Here is a 10,519-nt window from a genome sequence, read left to right on the forward strand (position 1 = left end):
ACAGCAGCTAGACAAGCGGAATTAAAAGCAGTGTAGAGGGAGCCTTGAAATACAATTCTAGAAACCTTAGGTTCTGTCCATACTATGATTAAACCATGCTATGGACTAAATGGGAGAGGCTAGGAAAGCCCAGAACCACTTTAAGGCCCATGCACTATTTGCCCAGTTAATAAGTTGGGGGACAGGGAAGGCCCAAGATAAAAGTACAGGCTACCTCTACTGGCGGCCCGGGGGGGAAATGTTTCATTTCTGTGTTCTGTAACTAGGAGACCAAAAGGTTTCTTGTAACCCATGTTTGTTTTGTTTTTCTAAAAGGTGACCCCTGAGCAGGCTGCGTAATCCAGCCTCAACTCAGAGTCACCCACGTTCTCCAGGGCAACCTTCTGAGATTTCATTGGGGGATTTATCTTTACAACCCCCCCCATCCCCCGTTTCACCTGCTAAATCTTTGTGACTTTTGCCTTCAGTGCCCATTCACTTCCCTCCCCTACATAACAGAAGTTCATTTTGAGCTCTATTTTAAGATCCTTTTGTGCATGAACCTTGCTCTTTTAGACTGTAAAGAGACACACCCCCAATTCTCTATAAACGGTTAGCTCTTTACAATACCATATTAATCTGTTACAGTGCAGCAAAGCAGAGGTTATTAACACAACAAGCTGCACTTCCACGGATTTTTGTCTAGCCTTCCATCAGGTTTAACAGCATGAGTACACACAAGACTTTACACTTTACAATAATTAGTGCTCACAACCCCAGTGACAAAGGGAAGTGGGACTGTACTGTGAGTCAAGGGCAGAGGCAGAAAACAGAACCCGATTCCTGCTGCATGTTAATTTCACACAGTGCCAAAGGAATCAGGCCATACAGCACAAACTTGTTTGCCATTAAGTCCCAGGGTCAAAGGTGAACATGGTTTGATCATGCAGGAGAATGCAGGGTGACCTTCTATTTGAATGTAAAGCTACAAGGGAGATTCTGTATCCGCTGTTTAACAAGAGATTACTTTATTGAGGGGGAGAGGGAACTCCTATGCTGCAAATGAGATGTAAGCCAAGCTCTGTGTGGTACAGAAGCCAGCCCATTCCTAAGTGGTGTCCATGAATGGAAAGGGTGTGGGCGTTTTACAACTGAAGGGCGTTGCCACATTCACTTCGGTTCAGGCACGCTTATCTCGTGGGCAGCATAAATGGGAATCTTCTTATCCATGAGAAACTTCAGTCCAGAGGACGTGTCAAAGGGGACTAGGACCCTACACAAAGGTCCTTTCCCCATTTAAAATACTAGGGTCGAAATGGCTCTGTTGTACATAGCCATCAGGCTTAAGTGAGGCAGGAACTGGAATAGCCAGTTCTGAGAGCTGTTAGTGGCCAGGGTTTGAGCATGTGAAAAGTATATTTCAAAAGCCAACAGAAGTTGGTCCAATAAAAGACATTACCTCACCCACCTTGTCTTTTCAAGACACTGCCACAGCATACAAGACTTCCTTTATTGTTGCTCTGCACCTGCTAACTTGCCTCCAGTTTACCCAATATCAGCCCATCTAGCTTACTTAGCTAGATTGACAGGGCAGAGGGCCACTTTCTGAAGCTAGCAGGATGCCACTTAATACCCATCTGTTACTTGCACCATCTCCATTAGCAAAAGCACTTAAAGTCAGCTCCCTATCCTCAAGTTTCTTTGTATTTCACCACTTGGAAGGTCTTGCTTGCACTTGTCAGGCTCATGGCTTCATGGCTTCCCTGCACTAGTCTCCTATTAGGGATGAAGTGGGCTGTAGCCCACGAAAGCTTATGCTCAAATAAAATTTGTTAGTTTAAGGTGCCACAAGTACTCCTTTTCTTTTTGTGGATACAGACTAACATGGCTGCTACTCTGAAACCTGCCACTATCGATTTCAGAAAATCTTGAGACCATTTGTTGAGTATTACTACCCAGCAACTTGATGTAAGAACCGGTCATTTGTATCTTTATCCTACCCTGAAACATCAAAATATTCCATCGGCATTGTTCTGGAAGTTTTCTCTCTCTCCACCTTAGGCTAGATTTATAAATATGTATTTATTTATTTGTTGCCTATCTGATCCATTTCCTCTGAAACGCATTGCTGTTGCGCCAACATTTCACTATTAATGGTGGACTGCACATGTTTTACTAGAGATTGCAGGATGCATGCGGGATGAGTACAGAGCTGTTCAGAAGCACAACTTCTGCTGCATTTCACCAGAACTGAGGTATTTAAAGTTGCCAAGAAACTTCATCTGCATCCCTCCTGGTTTCATTAATGTTTTATTTACAACCACTAACAGTATTGATAACATGTTATGAACAAGATATAATGGCCACATTGACAATATATTCAAGGAATCAAATGTCAATGGACAGACCTCCCAACTGTGTGGCTCACAATGACTCCATTGTGATCCTCGGGCCCAATGAGCCAAGGACCCACTACAAGTCAATGGTCAAATTTTATGTAGATTGAAATGTCTTTTACACTTCCATTTGTCAGGATGTCACTGACAAAGCCACTGCAGGGCCAGTGGGAGTCTCAGAGCATTTAGCACATTTGTACTGACACTGTAAGGGTTCCAAAGATGGATTAGTCAATGCACATTTCATTGTGACATCAACAGGATGGGTTATAATACTGTTCGTAATGCAATTTTAATGCACCACTTTATATTTCCTCTTACACGTTTCTCTCCATAAGACGGTTGAAGTGATTCATCTCTATTGAGAGGTGCATTATGATTGGCAAGATCACCCACTATTCTGTTTCCCCTTAGGTATTAAGGGCAAAATAGCTTCACCCTGAATACATTTTAATCCCTGCATCTCATTAGAAGAATTAGCATACTTACACTGGCTCACTTCCTGCTCTGCGACAGCCTCCTTATGTGACCCTGGACAAGTTATTTTGTCCATGTTTCAGTTTCCCCATTGGTAAAACGGGGCTCATAAACTTTCCTTTGTCTCATCTATTTAGACTGAGAGAACTTCAGAGCAGGGGCTGTTTTCCTGTGTCTGCACAGTGTCCAGCACTATGGGCTCCCAATTTAATTGAGGCCTCTAGGCTCTATCACAAAACAAATACATCAAAATTGATTTTGAATAATTAACTTATGTCACAAGGATCCAAACCCCCTCACTGTGCCACTCCGCCCCCAATTATCTTTGGCAAATAAGCTAAATAAGCCTCGAGGCTTGTGATTAACCCAAGCAGGTAATGCAAAGCATTCTCCTTGCTTTCTGAACAGGAAGTACTGGAGCTCAGCTGCCATTACAGCCTGGGAACACGCTCTGCTATCAAGGGAAGCGGACCTGAAATGTTACCTCTCATTACTGCTAGAAAGTGGTAGTTTTTCCAGGCATCTCTCAGGATTTCTCTGTGCCTACCTAATTAAGGCAGCGCTGAATTTAAGGTAGCCTGAGATGTGGTGGCGTCACTGGAGAATCTTGCCCCTTCCTCCGACACTTCCGGGGACAGGATACTGAAATTGCTCGGCCATTAATGACACACTTCCTAGGCCATAATTTACAACCCACACATTAGCTGGCCCTCCAATTTATTACTATTAAACCAGACCAGTATGATAGAGCAAACAAAAATCTTAAAGGGTAATTTACCAGCATAAAATATTTTCATTTATAGACAAGAGGGTCAGTAGTTTCATAACACAAAAGGATGGACATTTTTATAAACAAAGCTGGTAAATTGTTAGATGGAAACTGATCAAAATAATTTCATGTATTACTAACATTAGCCATTATTCCAATATGCCATGGTGAGAGCCAATGAAAAGCGAAGTTTAAAAAAAAAAACCTAACTGACTTTTCTTTGTTGGTGTCACTCACATTTCAACTCTTCACTCAGCTCCCCATAACCTTACCAACAAACAGGACTGGTCTACTTCACCACCTTGTTTTCATGCATCAGCCCAGTGCTATTCTGTTTGGATTGCAAATATCCCCCAGAGATGTTGACAACCAAACAAAGACGATTTACATAGAAATTACTTACATTTCCATTAAGTGTTGCAAATAAAACTCAAAGCCTATGGGCTCTTAAGGAGGTTAGATGTTTGGTTTTCTATTCAGGTTCTTTTAGGACACTTATCACCGTCAGGGCCAGAACCTGCATAAGTTTAATTTTACACATACAAGAAGTCCTGTTGACATAAATGGGACTACTCCTGCAAGTAAAATTAAGCAGGTGCTTAAGAGTTCAAAGGTTCTGGCCCACTAACAATTTACTTTAAGCTTGTAAGCAGTGTTGTTGTAACCATGCAGATCTGAAGAAGAGCTCTGTGCAAGCTCAAGAGCTTGTCTCTCCCCATAAGAAACCGGTCCAGTAAGATACCACCTCACCCACCTTACCTTAAGCTTGTTAGGTTCACTATCTACAACAAATGTTATGCAGCATGGTTCTCTCTGCATCCCTCCAACGGCTCCCCCTTGTCTACTGCATCAAACATAGGCTGCTTGGCTTCACTTGCCAGGCATTTATGCCTTCTCTCTCATTCACTAGATGTCAACTTCCATCTCTGACCAGCCAAGATCCCAGCACCCGCTTGTTACATTTTCAAACAAGCCCCTTCATGTATTCTCCCCCAGCTGCCCCTCGCATGTGGGAGCAGCTCCCTGTAAACATGTACAAAGCTCCCTCGTTGTCCTGTTTCAAACTCTGCTTTGTTGTGATGCCTACAAAGACTTAACAATTAAGCTGCTGGTGTGCTGAGTGTACTTCTTCTACGCTGACCCATACGGTCTCATTGTTTCCTTTTACTCGCCCATCAATCTGTCTGTACCCACCTGTCATTTCGTCTTGTACCTAGATTGGAAGCTCTTTGAGGCAGGGACCATCTTTTTGTACAACGTACAGCACCCTGCACAATGGAGTCAGCATTCATTCCGAAAAGCCTGAACTGTCCAACATCCAGCCCTCACCCTCTCTCACACAAAATATTAGATCTGTCCCAAAGTAGACTAATCCAGGTCTATCTCAGAGTAAGTGTACAGCCTTCATTCAGATGCAGAATTAGAACATGGAACTTAGTAAGCTTTTGTATTGTTGTAACACGTAGCATTAAACATGGTGCCATAATACAAGCAGATGGTCCCAGCCTTGAACTTCTTACAATCTTAATGCTGGGTTACCTGTGTCAGGGCTACTAATCCCTTATTCTGAACCCTACTGCAAAGCAGCAGCTAGAACAGAATAGCACTCTTATAACTATAAAAAGAAAAGGAGGACTTGTGGCACCTTAGAAACTAACCAATTTATTTGAGCATAAGCTTTCGTGAGCATCGGACGCATCCGATGAAGTGAGCTGTAGCTCACAAAAGCTTATCCTCAAATAAATTGGTTAGTCTCTAAGGTGCCACAAGTACTCCTTTTCTTTTTGCGAATACAGACTAACACGGCTGTTACTCTGAAACTTATAACTATAGGTATTTAGAGCTACATTCCCTTTTAATTTTGTCCCAAATGCTTTCGTAGTTATGTAGGGAAAGAACTACATGAAAGAGAAAAGTGGAAGGTACCATGCCATTGTTATTACCACACAGTAAGAATCTTCTTGATCTTGTGGCTTAGAGTGTTGAAACGCTACTTTGAGGACACCAAGTGAAGGCAGAATTCAACACAGACATAATAATTACCCTCAGTTATGAACACAAGGGCCTCACTGTAATACAAGATTCGTGTGGAAGATTCCAGGTTACCCAAAAAAAAAATTTTTTTACAAGGATTTTGCCTCACGTAAAACCTGCCTAATTCAGACACGTATTGAAAGAGATTCTATAGATTTTGGTTAACCCCTTATTAAAGGCCTCCTTGTTGAAGGCTTAAAAGCCATGAAACAAAGATTTTTAATTATGGTGCTGGGCTTTCAGTGTCACTATAATTACAGGCTGACAGTATATCCATTGGCAGCTTTTGAGGAGATAATAACATGACCATGTTGATCCCAGTTGGGACAAAGCTTGGCGCAATGCACCAGTCCAGGTGCAAGTTTTGTTTTACAAAATTGGATTTCAATTGATCCAGCTGCCTTTTATAAATTTAGCAATAAAAATGGAATCAGTGGGCTTCCAATTCCCCCTACCACAAACACCTCTTTGGAAAGCTGTTAACCCAAAACGTGGCTCAAACCCATGTGATAATGAAAGACCAAGCATTAGATGCCACACCACAAGGCCCCTGATTCTGATCTCAAACATATGGGCACATATGGTCACCAACCTAGGAAAATTTTAAATAATGAAAAGGTTTAACCACAGGAGCAAGACATTGAAAAACCCCATGTGACCTTCTTCTAACAGAAAAAATAAATTATTGGTCTGAGATCATTGTGATTAAGAGGCTAAAGCATCCAAAAATGTAGGGAAAACAGCCCAGCCTGAGTCAAACAGAACACTGCTTTTAGGAAAAGAGATGAAGGCACAACTTCAACTCAAGCAGAGGCATTACAGAGGATGGGGGGAGTGGAATTTCAGGACAGAGTTTTAGGCACACTCAGATACTCTACATATCAAGAAGACCCTAATACAGCATCTGCTTTAACCCAAATGGGGCCCCACTGTACTGCGCGCTTTACAGACATATTAAGAAGCCATCCTTGCCCAAAAGACCTTATGCAGTCTAAAACAGACTAAGGGTGGGAGGGGAACAGAGCCTCAGAAAGGCAACATGACAGTGTGACTTACCCAAGATCACCCAGCAGGTCAGTGGCAGAGCAAGAACTAGAACCCAAGCCTCCTGACTCCCAGTTCAGTGTCGTATCCATTGGACCATGTGCTTCCCAGTGTGCCTAATTGATCTTCATTGAAACTATCTACCATCCGATACCGAGAGGCACTACTGGAGATACAGATCCTAGATATACCCCTTTAGTTAAGTTGTCAGTACATTATAAAGAAATCCTACAAGTAGCAAGAGTCACACAGTTACCAGCCCTTCACCACCATCCTTTAAAGCTAGGACAAGCTGTAGAAAAGGCAGAGATTAACACACACAGAAAACTTAGATCACTCTAGCAAGACAATACAGCCCCTTACAAGTCCTAATTTGTGACCTAAGAAGTGACTTTGTTCCCCAGGTCACAGGGGTTAGGCACTGTAGAAGCAGAAATTATTAAAAGCTACTATTCATCTCCAGAGAGTCAGACAGGTGTAAGTCAAGTCTTTTAAAGCTTTGGGTTTTTATGGAATCTGAAGTCCACTTGTGCAGTAGCTACCCGCTGTCACCACATTACCTTGACACTATCACCTCAGCCTCTCCCCAACCTCCCCACCTTGTCTGTCGAGCCCACTTGTTGCATTTTGTCTTTGAATGTGAACTCTCTCAGAGCAGGGGCCTGTTTTAGTCTTCCTGGATCCTGCAGCCAGATCCAGAAAGGGTGGGTCCCATGCAGAAGCCTAATGACTCCAATACAGGTGTCTAGTTTCCAGTCTGTGCGTACACCGCACTAGCAGACCCAATTTGAACTGAGACCACTGGACATTATTGCCATAGTCACAGCAAAAAGATTGAAAACACAGACTCAGCTTTAAGTCTAAGATTAACTTGAGTAAATTAATACAGTCACGTTGAACACTATTAAAAATAACAGGTTCCAGTTTCTAGAGGCCTTTTACTAAGCATTGCTCTCAGGATACCTTGTCAGCTACTTTGACATAAGACTTCCCTCCGCCCCCTTCCGACACTTGTTCTCCTGTAGATCCTTGTACAATTTTTAAAAGTGTCTTGCAGGTAAAGATTAAGGAATTCAAAGATGCTGACATCAACCCAAATTAATCTGCAAGGTAAGTGCCAGTCAGTAACACAACAACCCAAGCTGCTCCATTTCTCACTGGTTTGGAAAACTATCACTGGACTGGGGACCATCACTTCAAATTACATAGTCCATTCAGTACCATAATGCAGATCCAGTGTCTTCAGGGTATACATGAAAATTTGTTTAATGTACAATCAGTAATATCAAGCATGGTGCTGGCTCCTACCAGTACAAAGATTAAAGACATTCCTCCTTGGAGCATAAGGAATTAAGACTGATGTTAGAATAACCCTCCATACCAGCTGGCCTACTCTGTTCATTTCATGCATCTCTAGCTTCTTGCATCATGAAGGATCCCAACGGGCATTACAAGTTACTGGCCCCAATTCTGATCCCATTGACTTGAAAGGGACACAACTTAACCACAAGACAAACAGGATTACCCCTCTTCTTTCTCTCTCTGGGGTAACATACAGCACACACCAGGATAACCATGGAGATGGAGAGGGGAAGGGATCTGGGGACAAAGGCAAGAGGGTGGCGCCTGGGACCTTATGAAAAGCACCATGGAGTCTTTGAGGAACATATAAAGTGGGCAAGACCTCAGCTTCTGCTGCAGGAGCCAGGGAGGGAGGCAGTTAAGGAAAAGTTGTTTTTTGGCAGCTAACAGTCTCCCCCCATCCTAAGATGCAGTCCCAGCACCTCACAGCCTGTAAGCCACAGTTGCAAGGGTCCCTTCAGCAGGCACAAGGCCCACAACATGTGGTGCCAAAGTCCTCAGCCCTGCTCTCAAGGTTCAGGAGGGTGGGAGGGACTGGGGCAGGCCCAGTGTGAGCCCCACCTTAAGTCACAGATAACTCCCACCCCATCCTCCAACCACCGAGGTGCAAGAGGACAGCTCAGTAGGAGCAGAATCCTGCATCTCCCCCCACCGCACGCACCCAAGTCCTGCTACCCGGGCAGGAGGGGACACTCCAGGGAAGTGCAGAGCTTCCTAACCAGATAGGGGGAGGTGCCCCAGCCACTGGGGCAGGGGACAAATGTGGGGAAGTGTCCCTGTGTCCCAGGATTGGGGGGCACACGCCCAAGGAGTGCTCCTGGGCCCCCACAGATGAGGAGGGAGGTTCCCCCTCACCTAGGGCCAGGGAGCAGCCCCTCCCCGCCCCAGGCAGGGCCCGGGATGACAGGCCAGAGCCTCCGCCCCTCAGCCAGCCGGGAACTACCACGCTCCACTGCTATTCACACACCGATCTACGCCAAGTGCGTCCTCTGAGGCGCCCTCCCCCCCTTGGAAAGACCTCGGTTTAAGCCATTGGCGTAAGGACCGCCCTGTCCACACAAGGCTCCCAGGCCAAGCGCGCTCCCACCCCCGCCATCGAGAAGGGGCTCGGCTACCACCGCCGGCGTAAGCACACCAGCGCGCCCTACGCCACCCGCGCACGGCCCCGCGGGCGCCAGGCCCCGCGGGCGGGCGCAGCCAACGCAACCGACGTAGGCGCTCTCCGCAAAGGGGGCCGCGGCGCCGGCGGCCTCGCGCGGCGCGCAGGACGTTACGCCGCCGCCGGGAAAGATTCACAGACCCCACCTACGCCGGCAGCGTAGCATCCTGGCCGTGCCCCTCAAAGCGGTCTACGCACACAGCGTACGCGCGCGCCCGAAGTCTTCGCCCGCGGAGTTGCGGCGAACTACGCCGCGCCCTGGCCGTTGCCGGGAGGCAGGCCGGCCGGCCGCTCGGGCCCCCCCCGGGACTCACCGGCCCACGAAGTTCTCGAGCACGGAGCTCTTGCCGGCGCTCTGGCCGCCAACTACGGCGATCTGCGGCAGGTCGAGGTGGCAGCTCTGCCCGATGGAGCTGAACGCGTCCTGCAGCTTGTTCACCAGCGGGATCAGGTCCTCCATGCCCCGGTTCCCCATGGCGGCCGCGGGGCCCGGGCTCCCCGCTGCTCGGGCGGCGGCGGCTGCTGGGGCGGCTCTGGGCGGCAGCCACCAGACTTCCCCTCAGCGTCTCCTCATCCGGCCCCGGCCCCTACCCCTTCCCTCCGCCCCGCCCCCGGCCCGTCAGCGGCCGCTCCTATTGGTCGGCACCGCGGTCACCCCCGGGGGTCTAACCAAAAGAGCGGTCATGCAGCCCGTCATTCAATCTGAGGGGGCGGTGTTTAGCGACTCTCGCCTACTTTCCACATAGCTATTGGTCGCTTTTCCGGTCACTCTTTTCTTCCGCCCAATGGAGTTCACTCGTGACTTTGTCGAGGAAGGCGGCACTTTTAGATCCCGCCCAATATCTTTTTTCTGGTTTCTCATTGGAGGGGAAGACTGTCGCTCTTTGTAAGAGGGACGCACTCTGGAAAAAAAAAACTCACTCCGCCCTGTCTCCATTGGTCAGAATTTCTGCCACTCTGCCACACCATCCAATTCTTTGGGAGAGGCGGGCTTCTCGAGGAAAGGTTGGGTGCTATTTGTAGAGAAGCCATATCTGATTCGTGATCAGAAGGTCAATCACGGTGTGCCTCATCATGATTGGTTTCTTTGTTCCTCTTCCCGCCCCACTCGACGGAGGAGGTATTAGAGGAGATCGGCTACCGTATTGCCTCAGATAGAACGCGCATTCAATTTAGCCCAGCCATGTATTAGTGTATGTCTCCTTGTGGAAGATACCTTTAATTTTTTTCAGAGTAGCAGCCGTGTTAGTCTGTATTCGCAAAAAGAACAGGAGGACTTGTGGCACCTTAGAGACTAAC

General features: G+C 46.7%; 1 protein-coding gene across 12 annotated transcripts in view; it reads right to left on the reverse strand.

Moving 5' to 3' along the window:
• DNM2 (dynamin 2) overlaps nucleotides 1–9,803 on the reverse strand; it is a 63,943-nt gene extending 54,140 nt beyond the window's left edge. For 8 of the 12 annotated variants that reach the window (XM_077838350.1, XM_077838353.1, XM_077838352.1 and 5 more), the window contains exon 1: nucleotides 9,535–9,803. In XM_077838350.1, coding sequence (XP_077694476.1) covers nucleotides 9,535–9,695 — 161 coding nt within the window. In that variant the 5' untranslated portion in view covers nucleotides 9,696–9,803. The remainder of the gene's footprint in view (nucleotides 1–9,534) is intronic. The other 4 variants (XM_077838354.1, XM_077838351.1, XM_077838342.1 and 1 more) reach the window with 1 other exon arrangement.
• Between the last annotated feature and the right edge of the window lie 716 nt (nucleotides 9,804–10,519).

This window comes from Eretmochelys imbricata, chromosome 20, assembly GCF_965152235.1.
Source record: "Eretmochelys imbricata isolate rEreImb1 chromosome 20, rEreImb1.hap1, whole genome shotgun sequence".
Taxonomy (NCBI): domain Eukaryota; kingdom Metazoa; phylum Chordata; order Testudines; family Cheloniidae; genus Eretmochelys; species Eretmochelys imbricata.